Genomic DNA, 21410 nt, shown 5'->3' on the forward strand with positions numbered 1-21410 from the left:
GAGCAGGCCCCAACAGGGAGCCTTCAGACGTGACAAAGACACATTTGGAGCATCTTGGCAGGGAAAAGCGTGTGCCAGCAGGCATGCAACCCCTGACCTTGGCACGTGCATGCGCGTGTCTGGGGCATGCACAGGTGCACCTGGGCTTCTACGTCGGGGCGGGGTGCACCTGCATGCCCTGTGGAGGGCACCTGCAGGCTGAGGGCCCAGTCTCAGGTTCACAGCACTGACTAGGCTTATCCGCAAGTGCGTGTGCATATGTGCGCACGTGTGTGTCCAGGCAGCTGTGCGCAAGCAGCTGTGTGGACAAAGCCCGTGTGCACAGGAGGACCACACTCCCGCCCCTGCCCCGCAATGTACACCATGCCCAGGCACGGAGATACCGTGGCCCACACACTCACAGGCTGTCCCGAAGCTCCTGCGTGTCACTCGGTGTCCCTAAGGACTGAAGGCTCCGCTCCAAGGAGGTCACTGCCCGAGAGAAGAGGGATAGGGTGAGGGCAGAAGGAGCTTCCCTGCTCCCTGCTACTCCACATGGGTGGCCCCCACCCCACTGCAGCCCGGGCAGGGTGAGTGGAGCCCAAGGACCAGTGCCTGAGCCAGGGCAGACCACCTAAGTGGCTTGGAGGCCAGGGCCCACACTGCCTCAGCATAAGGTCACGCCCGCCAGGATCCCTCCCCAGCTGGCCTGCGACAGGTGCTCAGGCCCACGTGCAGCTCAGGGGCTCTGAGGAGCTGCCTCCAGCAGTCTTGCCCTGGCTCTGGAGACAGCTTCTCTCAACCCTGCTCCCCTCACCTGGTCCCTTGCCCCTCCCCTGGCCATCTGGGACGTGGCTCTCATCCCTGTTCTCAACCTCAGTGACCTCTGGTCTGCACATCTGAGAGTCCCCGGGATGCTCCTTCCTCCACTGGGCTCCATCCAGATCACACAAAAGGTGTCGAGAAGGAGCAGCGTGGGGTCAGGGAGAGGAGCCGGCAGCGGGCAGGGGGCAGCAGGCAGGAGCAGCCAGCAGGAGCAGTACCCAGCCCTGACCCAGCCCTCGCTCCTTCCCACCCATGAAACCCGGGACTGCACCGCAGGACGGCCTGAGGGGAGAAGCCATCCAGCATCCTTGCCTCCAATGTCACATCAGTGGTCCAGGGTGCCTGGATGGAGGGGCAGGCCCAGGCCAGACGCTGACTCACCACTGGAGTTGATTCGGAAGACGTTGGCCGACGTCTCCTGGAACAGCTCCTGGAGGTCGCGCGGATTGACCTGGGTGGCTGGGAGAAGACAGGGAGGAGGAGAGAACACAGGCTGAGGGTGAAGCCTGTGGGCCCAGCTCTGCTAACCGCTCTGGGCAGTCCCCAGGGGCAGGCACCCGAGAGGTGGCAGAGTGGCCCTGAACCCCTCTCACTGCCTTTGCGGCTTGGCCACCCTGGAGTCAGGGCTGGACACCCGTGCCTGCCTTCACAGTACCCACAAGCTGGAAGGAAGGAGAGAGGAAGGCAGGGGGTAGTCCCTCAGAAAGGCAGCACCCTGAGTTTCCGTACACCGCAGCAGCTGGCGTGTGTGCCTGGAAGCTACGAGCACCTGCACGTGGAGGCTCAGAGCAGCATCACTAAGAGTGAAAGCACAGCCCTGCTGATGAAGCAACAGAAACAAGGTTCAGCTCTGCACTGGCAGCTCAGCATTGGACGCAGAAACACTGGTTTCCGCACAATGCAGGTGAGCCCCGAGTGCAGCATGCACAGATGAAAGCCAGCAGGAAAAGGCCACACGCCGCACGGTTCCACACACCTACCATGTCAGCAAGACCAATCCTAGGACAGAACCAGCGCAGGGGCAGTGAGCAGGAGGAATGAGCATGACCGCTGATGGGTACGGGGGTCCTTTTGGGGGTGATGGAAACATTTTAGAATTAGAAAGTGGTGATTATAGAATGCTAAATATTCTAACACACACTGAGCTGTATGCTTTAAGACGGATAAGATGGTGAATGCTGAGTGACTGAGTTTTACCTCAATTTTTAAAAATCTACAGAACATTATGAGGACAGCAAGTCCTCATGAGGACATGGTGGACGGAACGCTCGCCCACTGCATGGTGAGGATAAACGGCACGGCCACCATGGGAAGGGTCTGCAGGCTGCACACACTCACCCTCTGTCCACCCCCCAGCCAGCATCTTGGGCATTTACACAGAGGAGCAGAGTACACATCAAAGCACATCGAAACACTCGCTGCTGCCTGCCCTCCAGTCAGCAGCCCCGGGGGTTATACAGAGGAGCAGAGCTCACATCCAGAGAAGCTCCTGAAGAGCGCTCCCAGCTCCCAGCAGCTTGATTGCTACCAGCTCACACCCGGAGAAAGGGCTGGTGTCCAAGAGACACCGGGGAAGGGACAGCCACACGGGGCCTCTGTGCAAGGAAACTCCAGGCACGCAACACAGTGAATCTCAGAAACCAGAATGAACAGGGCAAAGGTCCAGAAAGACCAAGGCAATCCCCGGGGCCTCTGGGCCAGGCGGGGGAACTGGGGCAGGACCGGAGGGACCCTCCTGGGTGAGGGCCTGCCCTGTGCCTGGACAGAGCTGTGGGTTACACACTTATGTCACAAGGCCCAGAATGGCACACTTAGGAGCTGTGCAGTTCACCGCACACAAATGAAAGAAAAGTGAACGGCAAGTAAACCAGCGCTCAGAAGGGAGCGCACGGAGGGCCGAGTTCACTCCGAAATGCACGCAGGTGGAGGCACTAAAGGTGCGATTAAACCAGGCAGACTCCAGGCTCACATCCAGGCGGCAGCTACGTGGGTGTCTGAGCAGTTCTTTCAACTTTCTCTGCGAGTTTACAATTTTCCAGACTAAAATTTAGTAATAAAAGAACGTGGTTTGAGGTCTACAAACAGGTGTGAGGGCTAGAAGATGCTACGGGTGCCAGGGGGACCCTCCCAACACCAACCCTGTCTGGGCTGGCCTGAGGTGGCCCGGTATGAAGGGACACAGCACCCCTGGCTGGACATCTGGGTTTCCACCAGGACAAGGCTCAAGCCCGGCTCTGCTCGGGGTCACTGAGCTGCCTGGCCAGGGCAGGGCTGACCCTGGCACTCCATCTGGGTGCACGCAGGCCTGTCCACATATGCTCTGTGCACCCCTGGCTCCCCGGCAAGTCCTGGCCCCCTGCACACTTTCCGTCCGGCTACCTCCACCCTGCCCCAGCCCCAGGCCTCCCAGTCCAGCAGCCGCACTCACGGCAAGGCCTGGAGAAAGGAGGAACTGCCAGGCGGCCTCCAGGAGGGCGAGGGCTGAGGAACGGCCCCCCATCACCCAGCACCCACCACCCCTCGATGTCACCATGGCCCAGCGTAGCAAGGTCAAGCCAGGGCCTCAGTTGCATTAGTGGAACAACGAGAATGAGGATGAGTTAAATCAAGTTTAGCCTAAAGGCGCCTCCTTCCATATTTTCAGTTCAGCCTAAAGGTTTATCTGTACATCTTGAACTATAACAACAGGGAGTGTAAATGGACCGTGGTCTACACTTGTGCCAATCACCGAATTTTGGCCAAACGAAGCCAACTGTTGGAACTGTGTTCAAATAAGGCAAACACCAAGCTGTAACTGATCTGTTTCCATGCCTCACTACCATTTTCTGTATGTCACTTTCCTTTTTCTGTCCAAAATCTTCTACCCCATGGCTGTGCTGGAGTCTCTGAGCCTACTCTGGCTCGGGAGGCTGCCCAATTCATGAATTGTTCACTGCTTAACTAAACTCCTTTAAATTTATTTCAGCTCAAGTTTTTCTTTTACTATGGAACAAGCTCTGGCAGGAGCACAAGAACCTATCCCAGGGCCCAGGATCACTCTCCCCCTTCACAGATGGGCAGGTGACCTGCTCAAGGTCACAGGCCAGTAAGTGGCACACACAGGGAGGGGGGCAGCAGGGGGGAGGGGACACAAAACAAAAAGAATTGCCACAAATAATGACCAAAAGTACCCAAATTTTATGAAACTATAAACTCGGAGATTCAAAAATTTCACCAATCCACAAGCAGAATAAATATATATTTTTTAAATCCAAGGTACATTACAGGCAAACTGCAGAAAAACAGTGATAAAGAAACCTGAAAAGTGGCCCAGAGAAAACACTGCACATTTCATGAGGAAGAAAAAACATAAGAAGGACTTCAACCCTTTCATCAGAAACTGTGGAAGCTGAAAGACAATGGAAGGATGTCTTTAAAGTGCTGGACGGAAAAACTTGCAACTAGAATTCTACACCCACTGGAAATAGATTTCAAACACGGGCAGATTTTGACAAGCAAAAGTGAAAAGGATCAGTTCCAACCAGATGTGAAGTACAGGAAACGTTAGAAGCAGCTAGTTAGGGTGAAAGTAACAGCAAGAAATCTGGATCTCCATGAAGAATTAAAGAATGCCAGAATGGTAAATAGAAAAAAGATACTTTCATTTATTTAAAACACTATCGATTGCGAAAGCAAAATCCATAACTATGTGCCAGGGTCATCATGTGTTATAAATGACGCGTGATCCTGAATGAACTGAAACCATCTCAACGAGGCGGGGTCATCATGTGTTATAAATGACGCGTGATCCTGAATGTACTGAAACCACATCAATGAGGCGGGGTCATCAATGTGTTATAAATGATGCGTGATCCTGAATGAACTGAAACCACATCAATGAGGCGGGGTCATCATGTGTTATAAATGACGCGTGATCCTGAATGTACTGAAACCACCTCAACGAGGTGGGGTCATCATGTGTTATAAATGACACGTGATCCTGAATGTACTGAAACCACATCAACGAGGCGGGGTCATCATGTGTTATAAATGACACGTGGTTCTGAATGAACTGAAACCATCTCAGCGAGGCGGGGTCGTCATGTGTTATAAATGACGCGTGGTGCTGAATGAACTGAAACCACATCAACGAGGCGGGGTCGTCATGTGTTATAAATGACGCGTGGTGCTGAATGAACTGAAACCACCTCAGCGAGGCGGGGTCGTCATGTGTTATAAATGACGCGTGATCCTGAATGAACTGAAACCACATCAACGAGGCGGGGTCGTCATGTGTTATAAATGACGCGTGGTTCTGAATGAACTGAAACCACATCAACGAGGCGGGGTCATCACGTGTTATAAATGACGCGTGGTTCTGAATGTACTGAAACCACCTCAACGAGGCGGGGTCATCAATGTGTTATAAATGACGCGTGGTTCTGAATGTACTGAAACCACCTCAACGAGGCGGGGTCGTCATGTGTTATAAATGACGCGTGGTTCTGAATGAACTGAAACCACCTCAACGAGGTGGGGTCATCAATGTGTTATAAATGACGCGTGGTTCTGAATGAACTGAAACCATCTCAGCGAGGCGGGGTCGTCATGTGTTATAAATGACGCGTGATCCTGAATGAACTGAAACCATCTCAACGAGGCGGGGTCGTCATGTGTTATAAATGACGCGTGATCCTGAATGAACTGAAACCATCTCAACGAGGCGGGGTCGTCATGTGTTATAAATGACGCGTGGTCCTGAATGAACTGAAACCATCTCAGCGAGGCGGGGTCGTCATGTGTTATAAATGACGCGTGGTCCTGAATGAACTGAAACCATCTCAACGAGGCGGGGTCGTCATGTGTTATAAATGACGCGTGGTCCTGAATGAACTGAAACCATCTCAGCGAGGCGGGGTCGTCATGTGTTATAAATGACGCGTGGTCCTGAATGAACTGAAACCATCTCAGCGAGGCGGGGTCGTCATGTGTTATAAATGACGCGTGATCCTGAATGAACTGAAACCATCTCAGCGAGGCGGGGTCGTCATGTGTTATAAATGACGCGTGGTCCTGAATGAACTGAAACCATCTCAGCGAGGCGGGGTCGTCATGTGTTATAAATGACGCGTGGTTCTGAATGAACTGAAACCACCTCAACGAGGCGGGGTCGTCATGTGTTATAAATGACGCGTGATCCTGAATGAACTGAAACCACCTCAACGAGGCGGGGTCGTCATGTGTTATAAATGACGCGTGGTCCTGAATGAACTGAAACCATCTCAACGAGGCGGGGTCGTCATGTGTTATAAATGACGCGTGGTTCTGAATGAACTGAAACCACCTCAGCGAGGCGGGGTCGTCATGTGTTATAAATGACGCGTGGTTCTGAATGAACTGAAACCATCTCAGCGAGGCGGGGTCGTCATGTGTTATAAATGACGCGTGATCCTGAATGAACTGAAACCACCTCAACGAGGCGGGGTCGTCATGTGTTATAAATGACGCGTGATCCTGAATGAACTGAAACCACCTCAACGAGGCGGGGTCGTCATGTGTTATAAATGACGCGTGATCCTGAATGAACTGAAACCACCTCAACGAGGCGGGGTCATCATGTGTTATAAATGACGCGTGGTTCTGAATGTACTGAAACCACATCAACGAGGTGGGCGAGGGACACAGAAGTGCATACCTGTGCGGCTGATCCACCACACAGGACATGATATGGTGCTATTTGAAGGCGGCTGCAGAAAGTTAAAGATCTACGCTGTAAACTCTAAAGCAACCACTAAAAAAAGAAACAAACAGGAATCTCTCATAAGCCCATAGTGGAGATAAAATGGAATGCTAAATAGCACTCAATTCTAGTCCAAAAAAAAAGGAAGGAAGAGAAAGAAAATAAAAAGGGGGGAAAAAAGGAAATATAGAAAGCAAACATCAAGACAGTAGAGTTAAAGCCAAACATGAAGGCCTTACACTTAATGATGCATGAGCCGAACACGGCTCGTCCACTCCAGTAGCCATCAACCCCTTGCGGCAATTTAAATGTAGATTTTAATTAATTAAAATTAAATTAAATGGTAAACTCGGCTGCTTCCTACACTAGCCACATTTCAAGTGCCCAGGAGCCCCATGTGGCAAATGGCTGTCACACTGAAGAATGCAGATGACAGGGCCTTTCATCATTACCAAAAATCCTACTGGACAGAGTCACTGCTTTCACCATTCCGACCAAAAAGCAGAGCTTCTCCGACGAGAGTAAAAGCAAGATTCCGGCCAGACGTGGCGGCTCATGCCTGTAATCCCAACACTTTCCGAGGCTAAGAGAGGAGGATCGCTTGCGCCTAGAAGTTCAAGATCAGCCTGGGCCACACAGTGAGATCTCTTTCTATAAAAAAATAAAAATTGGCCAGCTGTGGTGATGCACACCTGCAGTCTCAGATACTTGAAATGCTGAGGTGGGAAGACTGCTTGAACCTGGGAGATCGAGGCTGCAGTGACCTTGATCACACCACTACATTTTAGCATGGACAACAGAGCAAGAGACCCTGTCTCAAAAAAAAAAAAGGGCAAGATCTTGCTCTACAGCGTATACAAGAAGCCCACTTCATATATAAAATCAGATAAAATTATAAGTGAAAATTAGAAAAATATATCATGTAAACAGTAATCACAAGAAAGCCGGAATGGCTACACTAATATCAGAGTAGAATTCAGAACCACAAATATAATAGAAATAAAAGAAAGACACTTTCAAAACAGATGGTCAACTGACTAAGATAAAACAATTCTAAGTATGTATGCACCTAATATCACAGCTTGAAAATAGAAGAAGCAAAAACTGATAGAACTGGAAAGAAACACACAAATCCACAGTTACAGGCAGCGCGGTGAGCAGAGCAAGCAGACACAAGAGCACAGAGGCCACAGAAACTCCAACACCATCAACCAGCCTAACCCACGCAACAGGGGAATACGCATTCCTGCCAAATGCACGTGGAACATTCACTAAGACAGACTCTATTTTAGGCCCTAAAGCAAGTCTTGACATAGTTATAATCGCTGAAACCATATAAAATACATCCCCTGAAGAGAGAACTAGAAATCAGTAACAGAAAGGTATCTGTGAATGACATAATCATCTGAAATTACACGACACACTTCTAAATAATCATGTGTAACAGAAGAAATCAAAGAGAAATTAGGAAATAACTGAATGAAATAAAAACACAAGATATTAAAATGTGTATCAGTAAAGCAATGCATAGAGGGAAGTGTATAGCAATAAATACTTAGGAAAAAAAAAAAGATCTCAAGTCAATAATCTGACAAAAGCATTAACCCAAAGTAAGCAGGAGAAAGAAATAATAAAGGTGAGGAGAAACCAATTAAATCAACATCAAATCAATAGAGAAAACTAACGATATCAACATCTGGATCTTTCAAATGATTAATAAAATCAATCGATTTACATGGGAATAATACTGAGATGATAAAATTATTCAGATCAAGATTAATTGATCTTGATCTTAATTAATTGGGCATATCTTTAAAAGTCACACCAGCCCTATGGCCAGCAATTCAACTTGCAGGTAATAATCCCCCCACAACAAAATGCAAACATTTGTCCGTACAAAGATCCTACAGAAATGCTCACAGCCTCTTTCCGCCTAACAGCCAAAAGCTGGAGAATACGAAAGCATCCATTGATAGGTGGAAACACAGGCTGTGGTATGTCCAAAGGTATGCCTGCCACCCAGCAATAAAGCCAGGACTCGGCGCAACCGTGCTTTCTAGAAACGGCTGTTGAGTCACAGCATAACCTCAAGACTGAGGGAGCCGCGGGGAGTGCCATCCTGTCACCAGGCAGGCTGTGGGGCCTCCCCCAAGCACTGCCTCTGCTACTGCTGGGGGTCTACGGTCACGAGGCAGGGGCTGCCTCATCCCACACCACCACTGTGCTCCTGTGACACTGCAGCCCCGCCAACCACAGCACAGGCCACCTGCCGCTTCCAGCCCCCACCAGGCCAACTCATCACTACATGCAAGACGCCACATCCTGGTCTCAGGAAGTGCCCATTCCCACATATCCCAAGGCGGCCGCTGGAGCACAGGTTTGTTGGGTCCAGGAACCCTCAGAGGGACGGCCACCCAGCTGAAGACCCTGGTTTCACAGGCCGTTAGTAACAATCCCATGACTCTGGCCGGGGACCTAAGGGAGGTCCAGAGAAGGTCCCCCTCATTCCCAGTCCTGTCCCCAACACCCATTCCCAGGAAAAGGAAGAAAAATTCATTTCCCAGATTCCATCTTCACACCATCTGAGCAACTTCACTAACACTCCATAAAACAAAACAAAACAAAATGTCAGCAGTGCTTATCGGGACTTCTCTCTGCCATCCCCATCCCCACCCTCCAGCTCTGCTGTGAACAGGGATAACGGGACACCCTAAAACGCCAAAAGGAAGCAGGCACGCTCCCCACCAGGGCTGCGTCCCCTACGCTTCACTGCAGGCCCCACTTACCTGCCCACTGCAGACGAAGGCCTCTGATGAACACTTGGCCGTGTGTGGGATTACAAGGGTCTGGGTCCCCACCTGCTCTTCACTGAACCAGGTCCCAAGGCGATGCAGCCCCAGCACGAGGGGGTCCCCAGGGCAGGAGCTTGAGGAGGGCACCCACACAGCCACTCCACAGTCAGCACCGAGCCCCCCTGGACACCCAACACCCACCCCAAGCCTGCCTGGCTGCCTGGACCACTGGGCAAGCTGACAGGCTGCCAGGCTCTGCTGCCACCAGGCATGACGCTGGCCAGGCAGTTCCCCAGTTGCCAGAGGGGATGAGCTGAAGGATGAGGACCCGGCTCAGGTTCAGGCAGGAAATAGCCCAGTCAAGACAGCGTGCAGCCTGACTTGGCTTGAGCTGAGCTGGGTGCCCCACATGCAAGGCTAACCCCGTCCCACGGCTGCAGACAGGACGTGGTGTGTGCCCGAGTCCATATGCAGTGGCCCCAGGGAAGGGAAGAATAGCCCAAGGCCGGCCCTCCCTCTGCCATCTGGGAGCCACCATACACTGGCCCTGTGGTGAGATGCCTTGGCCCTGTTACCCTGCACGTGAGCTGCTGCCAGATTCTGCTAGCGTGACCTGGGCAGGGCACAAGTGACCGGCCCACCTCCCACCCTGGGAGGACCCTTCTTGCCCACTCATCTGGTGATGGACAGACGTGAGGAGAGAGGTAGTAGGGACAGAGGTCTGAAGCCCCGGGAGGCCATCCCCGCTCTGGGCCTCTGCACATCCGTGATGGTGCTTCAAAATCCACAGAGCACCATTGGGGGTCCTCAAGGAGAAACAGAGTACCCCAAAACCTTAGTGTGTGACTGACGAGGCTGATGATCGCTGCCCCGGCTTAGCGTGTGACTGAGGCTGATGGTCACTTCCCCAGCTGGCCCTGGGCCAGCCCATGCCGAGGGAGTGAAGAATCGGATGCGGCTCAAAGCGAAGTTGACGTTGACTAAGCTGGGCAGCTACGTGATGTGTGACGACTCTTGTTACACTGGCCCAGGCGACCACGGAGATGGGTCTCTGCAGGCCAGGGAGAATCACAGGCCCGTGGACCTATACCGTGGATGAGGCAGGGGAAGCCAGGGCGAGAGGGCAGGGGGTGTGGGCCAGGGTGCCATGGCCGGGAGGGGCAGCTCACAGTGGCCAGAGCAAATGCTGTTTGGCTCCCACGGGGTGCTGAGAAACCAGACTCAAGCACTGGCAAGGTTCACCCCAGGGAGACAGGGTCACCTCCGAGGGCCTCATGGTGAGGATGCGTCTAAACCCCAGCTGCCAATGCCGGCAAAGCTGAGAGCCAGGCTTTGTGCCAGCAGCCATGAGGCAGCCAGAGAAGCACAGGGCAGCTCCTGCCCACCTGGACAACCACTCCCGAGGGAGGTCTGCGGGAAAGGCAGGTGGCAGATGGACACATCAAACACAAGGCTCGCTCCCCACACCTGCCGAGTCTGGGCCCTCACCAGCCGAGAGCAGCAAACCTGCCCTGTGGTGCCCTCCTCCTCTGCGAGCAGCCCTCCTCTGGACAGCCGCGCCGGGGGTGTCTCCAACACACATGGCAACAGTCCTGCACCATGCAGGCAACTCCGCAGAGGACTGAGAGGGCTAGAGGCGCTTCCCAACAGGGGCTGACGACGCAGCCGGGGAGCTGGGGAGTGAACCAGCTCATTCTGGGGCAGGGTCGGGGCCAGACTGGCCAGCACAGGGCTGGGTTTGTGGCCAGGGTCGGGCCTCACGCTCCAGGAAGGAGGCATCCACGAAGGCTGGGGCTCAGGGGTGGTACTCAGGCCTTGGAAGATGGAGGCAGGCGAGCACCAGTCCAGAAAGAACACGGGGCCACATAAGAGAAGTGAGGTTTGCCGGGGCCTCCTGTGCACCAGCCCTGGCCGAGGCATGTCCCGTATTTCCTCGTGATGGTGGGAGCCCTACTTTATAGAGGAGGGAGCGGAGGCTCCAAGGATTACAGAACAGACAGGGGCACATGGGGCATGGCTCCACTCACAGGAAACGTCCAGAACAGGCAAAGCCGCAGGCAGACCGCAGACTAGAGCTGCCAGGGCTGGGGGAGCTGAGGGTGGGGGGACTGCCTAGGGCCAGGGCTCCCTTTTGGGAGACGGAAATGCTCTGGAATTGAGACGGTGGCGGTGGCTGCACAGCACTGGGAATGAACTAGCATCACCAGGTTGAAGACTTTAAAAGGGTGAAATGACAAACTTTGATATGTGACTATTATGTCAATAAAGAGAAAATAATAAGGCTGTGGCACTCACCAAAGGCCCCAGAGCTGGGAAAGGCAGGGCCGGGCAGCTTTGTTCCGGCTCAGTCCCAAGGGAGCCGTCCCCTCTCGACCTCAGCCTTCCCACCACTGTCTGGATTTCAAAGGACCTCTCTAGCCCTCTGCCTCAGACCCCAGGGCTGCATGACCCAGCCCGCACGCAGACAGGGCCTGCAGGCTGCTCGGACTTCACACCCCACGGACGACACCACGTGCCTAGACACCTCCCTGGGCCCAGAGGAGAAGCCACAACCTGGCATGGGGCTGGTGTCAGAGAAGGAGCAGTCTGTACTGGCTTCTGTTCACTTTTTAAGCTCTTAATACACTTTAGGGAGCCTGTTTCAAAGTCAAAGACGAGGTATGCAATTAGAGAAATGCCCCTCAAGGCCTAACTCCAGAGCCCGCCTGGGTCGGAAAAGGAGGTGCTCACAAAACACTCTCACACTCCCCCAGACCCCTCCCCTGCCTCCCGACACCTCCTATCGGTCCACACGTGGCTCCACCCTCTCAGATGCAGAGCCCGACATCGGGGAGGGAGTTCAAGTGCCACAGTGGGGACTGAGAGAGGACAAGGACATTGAGAGTGCCCTCAAGTGCCCCCTTCCCAGCCTCCCTGCACCCGCCCCCCCAGGCCTGGGCGGGCAGTCTTCTTCAGAGTAACAATCCAGGCCCACATCTCCTGCCAAGGCAAGGGCAAAGGGACTCCTGTTCACAGGAAATAAAGGCTCATCCTTGACGAGCATGGAGAGGAGTAAAGCGCAGGCAGTGGTAGAGAGGCCACTTGGGGCTGCAGGCACGTCCCACGAGGGCCTTGGCAGGCGAGCAGGCAGGCCGGCAAGGGGCCCTGGAGGCCTGACTCCACCCTCCAACCCGAAGCAGAGTGTGTGCCTGGAGCGCATCCGGACACACGGCTGGGGCCAGAGGTCTTGGACACAGGCTGGGACAGCAGGAGGTCAAGGAGGATATGACGCCATCTCACCACCTCCCCTCCGGGACCACCTCCTCTTCTTCCACACCAGTGAGGTCACCCCCGTCAGTGTCACTGTCCATCAGCCACTCACTGCCTGGCAGGCTGCAATGAGCCCTCCTACAGCCCAGGCCTTTTGCGGAGGACCACGGGCTGTGCCTCTAACTTTGCCACCTCCTCCATCATCTCGTTAATTACCCAGTGCCCAGCACAGCCACTGGCTCACTCAGCACCCCCAGCCCTGACAGCACCAGGAAACCCACCCGAACCCTGTGAGGAGGGCAGGAGGCCTTCTTCATGTAGAAGCCAGAGACAAGCAGCCCACAGCCCATGACAGCAGTGCTCTGTGTCACCCCAGTCCCAGGCCCTGCCGGCCGCCTACAATACGGGCTGACCCCACTGCTGGGGCTACTGAGCCACTACAGCGGCTGCCAGAGAGCAGAGCCCCTGTCCTCAGACACAGCAAAGGGGAGGCCCTGGGGCCAGCTATCCCACTGACGGCCAGAGAGGGGCTCCCCCATGGCCCCCAACTGTGCCAAAAGGAAGGGCTGCCCCGTAAAGACCTCCCTCAAGCTGAAACAGTCAAGCCCGAGCAAGCTCCTGCAGCAAGGCCGGGTGACTCGGGGCCGGGGCTGCCACTGCCTGCTAACCTCATCTTGGGGCTGAGCAGGAGGCCTCAGCGCCCGTGACCAGAGATGCCTGCTGAGGTCTGCCCCGTCCAGGTGGGGCTGGGAGCACTTGCTCAGATCCTCTTCCAGACACTGTCAGCTCCACCACAGCCAGCACTGCCGTCCTCGCCACACACTCGGCTCAGGTATGCGGGCAGATCCCAGCCAGTGTCTTGAGGGGAACCTTGGCCCACTGCAGCCCCGCGCTCTAGGGACCCATCCAGTCCCAGGGCAGGGCGTGTCCAGGCAGCTTCCACACCAGGATGGAGGCCTCATCACCCACAGCTGGAATCCAGTGCGGGAACCAGGCTGCCACCCCCCTCTTCCAGATCTCCTGCAGCACGGCCTCGTGCAACAGTCAAGAGGCCTAAGTGCATGCCGTGCCTACGCCCAGCACCTGTCCCAGCACCTGTCCAGGCAACTGTCCAGACCCACCACAGCAAGAGCTCAGCATGCCGTGCCTACGCCCAGCACCTGTCCCAGCATCTGTCCGGGCCCGCCACAGCAGGAGCTCAGACCATGCCTATGCCCAGCACCTGTCCCAGCACCTGTCCGGGCCCACCACAGCAGGAGCTCAGATGCCATGCCTACGCCCAGCACCTGTACAGGCACCTGTCCCAGCACCTGTCTGGGCCCACCACAGCAGGAGCTCAGACGCCGTGTCTACGCCCAGCACCTGTACGGGCACCTGTCCCAGCACCTGTCCGGGCCCACCACAGCAAGAGCTCAGCATGCCGTGCCTATGCCCAGCACCTGTCCCAGCACCTGTCTGGGCCCACCACAGCAGGAGCTCAGACGCCGTGTCTACGCCCAGCACCTGTCCGGACCCACCACAGCAGGAGCTCAGACGCTGTGCCTACGCCCAGCACCTGTCCGGACCCATCACACCAGGAGCTCAGACGCCGTGCCTACGCCCAGCACCTGTCCGGACCCACCACACCAGAAGCTCAGATGCAGTGCCTACGCCCAGCACCTGTCCAGACCCACCACAGCAGGAGCTCAGACGCCGTGTCTACGCCCAGCACCTGTCCGGACCCACCACACCAGAAGCTCAGATGCAGTGCCTACGCCCAGCACCTGTCCAGACCCACCACAGCAGGAGCTCAGACGCTGGGCCCATGCTGACCTCCTGTGGACCTTCCTGACCCATCGGACACCAACAGAGTGATGTTCTCCCCGGGAAAAGGGACTCTGCCTGAACCTCAGCCTTGGGGTCTGCAGAAGGCCCCACTGCAGCTCTGAGCAGACGCTGCCTCCCAGGTCTCAACCTGTCCACCCTGACACCACGGGCGGCGCCAGCCTGTAGGAAGGCCTCTTCTGGGTGTTAAAAACAGTAACAGAGCAGCATGTTTCAAACCATGGCGCTGAAACCCAGGTCAGAAAACCAGTTTAGTAAGTTGCAACCAGCTTTTTCTTCCATGAGTAGCACAAGATGCAGCAGGAGGAACATGAGCACGCGTGGCCATGGGGAGCGTCGGCACGGCTAGAAATGCCTGATTCTCGGTGTGTGTGTCTACCCCAGGCAGCAACGGCGAATGCCCTTCTCACCACGGCCGTGGTCCCAGTGTGTGACTGGGTGACGGTGACGGGAGAACTCTGTCCTGCCTGTCTGCGTGCTCAGCTCTGCTCTAGGACGGGGTGAGGGAGAGGCCAAATCAAACGCCAAGCAGGGAGACAAAATTTACTAACGCTCCCTTTATACGGAATATATATTGGCTGAATGCACAGATGGGTGGATGCACAGACGAGTGAAGAGTGAATGGGGCAGAGGATGAATGAACAAGAACACTCCAGATGAGACAGTGGTGACGGGGAGTGGGAGAGGAGGGGAGAAGAAGAAGAAGAGGAGGAGGGGGAGGTGGAGGGGAAGAGGAGGGGGAGAGGAGGGGGATGAGGAAAGGCACTGTGGAGGAGGACGCAGGGCGACATGGCCAAGATGGGCCCCGCCCTCCTGCTGGACAAAGTGGTGCCCTAGCAAGGTGAGCTGAGCAAGGAACTCACCTCTGGGAGGCTCCAGACCAAAGTCCTCAGAGGGCAGGGCCTGGCAGGAGAAGGTCTTGGCCACCACCTGCTCCACGGGCGTGAGGGCCAGGGCCTGGGGCTTGCCGGAACCAGGGCTGGGGCCATGGGCCGCCTTCCGGAGGTCGCCCAGCTTGCGCCGCACGACGGCTCGCAGGTCCCGCCACTTGTGTTTCAGGTCCACGACGTCGCGGCGACAGTAGCCCAGCGCATTCACGGCCTGCAGGATGCGGCTCCACACGCGGTACCTGCGCGTGGGCTCGGCCTTCAGCAGCCCTGTGCCGAACAGCAGCTGGTGGTGCTTGCTCACCTTGGACACCAGCACCTCAGTCTCCTGCGGGCAGAAGTTGGGCTTCCTCTTCTTGGCCCGGGTAGCGCTGGGCCCTGCCATCCGGCCATGAGGCCCAGCAGCCGAGTCCTTCCTCGGGCCAATGGTGGGTGATGAGGTGGGCTCCGGCATCCGGCTGCCTTCAGGGGCAACCCCAGGTCCTGGAAAGGCACCAAAAGGCGGATGTTTAAGGCCCTGGGCCTGTGGAGGCAGGGGCCCCGGCGGCAGCTCCCTACGGCACCTCCTCTCTGGTTTCTGCTTCAGGACACGGCTGCCTGGTCCTGGCCACCACCCCTCCCTGCTGGGTGTCCAGAGACCTGGGCCCACGATCTCCTAGCCCTGACACTGCCTCACCAGGTGCCGTCAGCAAGCACGTAGCTTCTGGGTCACAGTGCCCCATCTCCAAGACAGCACACCACTAGCCCTGCCTGCCCCTGCAGCCACCACAGGGGTGCGGGAGCTGGGCATGCTAGGTTGCAGCCCTGGACCCTCTCCAGGGTTTCCTGCCCTCAGGCCAGGGCTGGGCTGCTCCCGGGGTCAGCCCTCGCCTGGGGACAGCCTTGCCAGCTGACATTTTGGAAGGCTCCTGCCTACCTGCCCTCAGCACAACTAAGAGCCCTCTGAGCACCGGCCTCGGCTTCCCTCCCACACTTGGGCCGGGGCCGGTGGGGACACGGTGGCCAGCCCTGGCTTCCCTCCCACACTTGGGCCGAGGCCGGTGGGGACACAGTGGCCAGTCCCGGCTTCCCCTCCCGCACTTAGGCCGAGGCCGGTGGAGACACAGTGGCCAGCCTTGACTTCCCCTCCCACACTTGGGCCGAGGCCGGTGGGGACATGGTGGCCTGGTCGGCAGCCTCACCCCCCTGCCATCCTGTGCCTCCACAGCCCTCTAACCTGCAAGGGAACAGGGCTCCACTAGCAACAGTGGCAAAGTCTCTGCGTCTTTGCTCACATACGAGCTTTTTCACTAACCAGACCAGCTTCCTGAAGGCGGGGACAGTGCCCGACACTGCAGGTTCCCTGGTGCTGCATTGTCTGAGCCCCCGAGGAGAAGCACTCAAGTGCAGGCCTCTCCCTGGGGTCCTGGCGTCCCAGGAGCACCTGGACAGGGCCCCTCCACCTGGAGGGAAGCCCACCAGGATACCCGCAGAGGTCACTGCACCTGTTCCTCCCCAAACCACAGCAAGCACCCTGCCACCCCTCGCCAGCCCACTGCACAAGGACAGTCGGGCTTGAGGGTGAGGGGCCACGTGAGCAGGTCCAGAGCCCCCAGCGGGAGCACCCCTGCTCCGTCCTGAGCCTACAGGGTTGGCCAGCTCTGGCCACCACGCAGCTTCCATCCTGTGGCCTGTATGGGCCGGCTGCACCCTTCGCCCTACTCAGGGGACGGCCTGGTGGGGGGCAGGGGATGCAGGCCCCTTGCCTCCTGGCCCCAGCCTCCTCCCTGCAGCTCCCGCCTGCTGACCCTGCCCTCCTCAGCACCTGCATCTCCAAGCCGCCTTCCCAGGACCCCCGAGACCCAGCGTCTGAGTGAAGTACCTCGTTTCCTGGCCCTTGGGACAATAGGCATGCCCGCCGGCCCCAGATCACCTTCCCCGTCCTTCCCCACACAGGGGTTCTGCAGCTTGCTCTCTGGCGACGGGCAGGGGAAATGGCGGATTCCATACTCGGTCCAACATCTAGCGCACTCTACGGACAGCAAGGGACAGTCACGATTACTCTCAGCTCAGGGCGCTCCTGGCAGTGCCAGGCCCCCACGCACGGACAGCAGACGCCCAGGACCCGAGATGCTCCACTCAGGGCTCCTCCTCCAGGAAGCCCTCCCTGCCTGCTCTATCCTCTGGATCATCCCCCTTCTGCTGAATGCCAGCAAGGAGTTCAGAACTTTAGGTGTTCTGGATTTTTCTCTGAACCAGTTCTGAAATGTGACTGCAAACTAGCAAACAACCCTCAGGGCCTGCAGGGGTAGCCACAGATTAATCCCTGGACAGCTATTACCAGTCAGCAACAAAGTACAAAATGGGAAGTGCGGCTCCAGCATCGTTTAAGGCAATTTGAAACTGCTGCGACCTCCACGCTCAGAATCATTCTACTGCATTTTACAAAAGTGCCACTCCGTAGTGTATGGGAGATGAAAAGCAAAGCCACACTGCTGTCCCCACTCGGCTTTGCGGAGGCAGAGACGCGTGCTCCCCTCTCCCGGCTCCCAGCCCCCACACAGAACGCATCGTAATTTTCTCTCATTATTTCCATTTGTTCACAAAACATTTCTGGACACATTTCACTGAAATTCACTGATCCTCAGATGCACCCTATAAAAGCCTTTTAACATCTCTGGAACCACGATGTGCCTTTCAATCCACGGCACCCCAGAGTCAAAGACACGCCGTGTGCACCAGGCTGAGGCCTCCGAAGCCGGACCCCGCGTGCCTGTCTGCAACCTGTTCTTCCCGGGACGTGTCCCGGTAGGTCACAAGGATGCTGCTGGCTCGGAAGCACTTTCCGGCCACGTCCGCGGCCTCCAAGGCCAGGTCGGCACACTGGGTCCCAGGGCTGCATCCCTGCAGCTCTTGGAAAAGGCCCTTCATGCAACCCTCAGAGAAGTGACACTAGGGGCCGCCCTGGTGAGCTCCCTCTCAGGGTCCGTCTAGGGGGACCCTACAGCCCAACGTGACGGGGAGGGAAGGACTTTCCCAAAGCCTCTCACTGGACCCCCAGGAGGTGGGCGAGGGCCCAAAGGCCACCTGGTCCATCCTCCTGCCCCCAGACAGCACTGCCCAAACCACACAGGCAGAGACAGGCCTACGGCCACACAGGTTCAGGGAAGGGCCTCCAGTGCCCAGCTCACTGCTCTGGACTGGGGCTCACTCACCCTCCAGCTCTGGGCCCTGGTGGGGGGAAGAGGGAGAAGCCTGCGGAAGGACGAGAGGGCAGCTCCCTGGTTCATTTCGGGGCAGAGGTTTCCGCAGGGCAGAGAAGTGCAGCAAAGTGGATCAGAGTCAGAAGAAGACAACCCTCTGGGGGGGCTGGAGAGGGAGCAGCTGCAGCCTGGAGACAGACACTGCCCTGGGAAAACCAGGCACCCACGAAAGAGGCACTGGCCAAGGCCCGGAGGGGGCCCAAGTCACAGAGGGAGGGGCCCCAAGTCACAAACGCCTCTCAGTGTTTGATGAGGTGAGCCTCCAGCATGGACACCCCTCCCAAGAGGGCAGGGCCCATCCCTCCAGCTCCCGGCAGGCCCCTCTCCCCTGGCATCCACACCACCCTCTCTCTGCACAGAGACACACTCTCCAGGCTGGAAACCCCAGACAACGGCCTGTGAGGGGATCCGACACTTGGTGACTGAGCTCAGCCTCTGCTCAGAAATGGGGTCCCACAGGCCCCCAGAGAGACCACAGGTCCTGCTGTCACTCAAGGACACGCCATCACCTCGCCACACTGCATCCACTCACCCAAGTCCAGAAGGACACGCCATCACCTCGCCACACTGCATCCACTCACCCAAGTCCAAGTCCTGCCCACTGCACCAACGTTATTCCATGCTGCTCCCCACGCCCCTCGAGGGGCCAGTATGCTCTGCCCACCTGAGCCACGTGAACCTAGAACATGGCAGGGACAGGCCTGGGACATTTACTGTTTGCTTTTGAATAGAATAATACCCACAAATTACAGAAAAAATGTAAATGCAGACAGTTATAAATAAAAAAATAAAGACCACAACATCCAGAGATAAACATTATTAACCCTGGAGGTAGGCGGCTGTCTTCCATAGGCAAATGTTGCACGTATGGCTTTGCTTCTTCTATGCACCACATTCACCACAAATCACAGCACGTGCGCAGGTCACACAAGGGCCTTCGACAATGTGACTTTAATGCCCACATCGAATTCTATCCCAGCTATAACACAATCGTCCCCCTAAAGCCAGGTGCTTACAGTATTTCTGAGTCAGCACTCGCACAAATCATATGTGGTGAACACCTCTGCCCGTGTGTCTATCTCCTAAGACAGAGTCCAAGAGGAAGCATGGCTGGACTAAGAGAAGGAACACTCCCGGGTGCCCCGAAGCTGGCTGTTCCCAGCACCCCATGCCCACCCTCCCCTGGCACCTGCTCCCACCCCAGGCTGCCATGGACGTGTCAACATTTTCTTTTCCTGCCAGGTTACTGTGAGGCCGACCACTGCTGGTGCACTGAGGAAACAGCCACATGTCCTAGCTGTCCACAGACCTGGCCCGTGTGCATGGAGCTCTGGGGAGCTTTCTTCTGTGTATCTAAGTTGTTTATGAGTTGACAACTCACTAGCTGGCTTTTTGCTGCCTCTGTCCAGAGGACGTTACAATGACACAACGGCCCTAAGGTGCTGCACAGTTAGGGTGGCAGGACTTTGGCACACAGCAGGGACTGGGCACATGCAGCTGACCCTACACCTATGGGGAATTTGTCCAGGCCCCACCGGCCTGCCTGGAAGGCCTTGCCCAGCTCTGAGGGTCCTTGAAGGCCCCGCCCACACAGAAGGCCAAGAGCTGAGGGGAGCAAAGGAGGCGCTGAGCCAGGCACGCCCCCATGCCCCAGAAGCAGCCCCAGTGCGACAATTTTTAACAAACCGGGACAACACTGGTGCTTTTCTTTCAGATGTGTGATCGGGTTTGAAATCACTTTAAAAAGACTGGAAAAAAGTACATCTGAAAATGATGAAGTAAACTTCCAAGTAATTCCTAAACAAAGAAATCATAATGGAAAGTTAAACATATTTAGAACTGAACAAAAATTTAAAATACTATATATTTCAAAATGTGTGATATTCAGCTAAAGCAGTTTCTTGGGAAATTTCTAATTTCCAATGCTTTTATTAGAAACGAATATTTACCATATTCATGGTGAATGTGGTAAATATTCAATCTGGGAGTAAGAAAAATAAAATAGCATCAACTTAAAGAAAGGAGGGAAATGATGAAACTATGAGCAGAAATCAATCACAATTTAAAACTTGCACGCACAGAAGAGGGAAGCCAGGGGCCATATCTCTGCAGAGACCTGTGGAACTGCCGGGTCTCTGTCGATACTGACTATAAAAGAAAACAGAGAAGGTACAAATACAGAGCATCAGGAATGAGAAAGGGGACGTGGTTGAGAAGCTGTGGCTGTGAAAGCAGCAGCAGCCACCACCAGCCCTCAGAGGCCCTGCCCGAGCTTCACGGGTGTCGACGCATCCAACTGCATGACCACCGGGCCGGAGGCCTCTTCTCACCTCCCCTTCCCAACCCTGAGCTCACAAAGCTCATGAGCAGCAGGGTGGGCAGGGCTGAGACCAAGGCAGGCAGGGTGGGTAGACAGGGCAGGGCAGACAGGGCAGGGACCAAGCAGGCAGGGCTGGCACGTTGGGACAAAGACTCGCAGAGCTGGGACCAGGGCAGGCAGGGAAGGCAAGGCTGGGACCAGGGCAGGCAGGGCGGGCAGGGCTGGGACCAGGGCAGGCTGGGCGGGCAGGGCTGGGACCAGGGCAGGCAGGGCGGGCAGGGCTGGGACCAGGGCAGGCAGGGCGGGCAGGGCTGGGACCAGGGCAGGCAGGGCGGGCAGGGCTGGGACCAGGGCAGGCAGGGCGGGCAGGGCTGGGACCAGGGCAGGCTGGGCGGGCAGGGCTGGGACCAGGGCAGGCTGGGCGGGCAGGGCTGGGACCAGGGCAGGCAGGGCGGGCAGGGCTGGGACCAGGGCAGGCAGGGCGGGCAGGGCTGGGACCAGGGCAGGCAGGGCGGGCAGGGCTGGGACCAGGGCAGGCCGGCTTCTGCATCTGCATCTTAACCATTACATGAG

General features: G+C 56.3%; 1 protein-coding gene across 28 annotated transcripts in view; it reads right to left on the minus strand.

Annotated features, from left to right (window-relative positions):
• TSNARE1 (t-SNARE domain containing 1) overlaps positions 1-21410 on the minus strand; it is a 141594-nt gene that overhangs the window by 62782 nt on the left and 57402 nt on the right. For 23 of the 28 annotated variants that reach the window (XR_010127309.1, XR_010127310.1, XM_063669156.1 and 20 more), the window contains 4 exons: positions 17137-17286; positions 15252-15758; positions 1186-1263; positions 402-471 (listed from right to left, as the gene is read on the minus strand). Coding sequence is in view for 26 of the 28 variants with exons in the window: in XM_063669156.1 (XP_063525226.1) it covers positions 402-471; positions 1186-1263; positions 15252-15758; positions 17137-17286 (805 nt within the window). In the remaining 2 variants the exon portion in view is untranslated. The remainder of the gene's footprint in view (positions 1-401; positions 472-1185; positions 1264-15251; positions 15759-17136; positions 17287-21410) is intronic. The other 5 variants (XM_054498345.2, XM_063669158.1, XM_063669154.1 and 2 more) reach the window with 2 other exon arrangements.

The sequence above is a fragment of the Pongo pygmaeus genome, chromosome 7, assembly GCF_028885625.2.
Source record: "Pongo pygmaeus isolate AG05252 chromosome 7, NHGRI_mPonPyg2-v2.0_pri, whole genome shotgun sequence".
In the NCBI taxonomy this organism is placed as follows: Eukaryota; Metazoa; Chordata; class Mammalia; order Primates; family Hominidae; genus Pongo; species Pongo pygmaeus.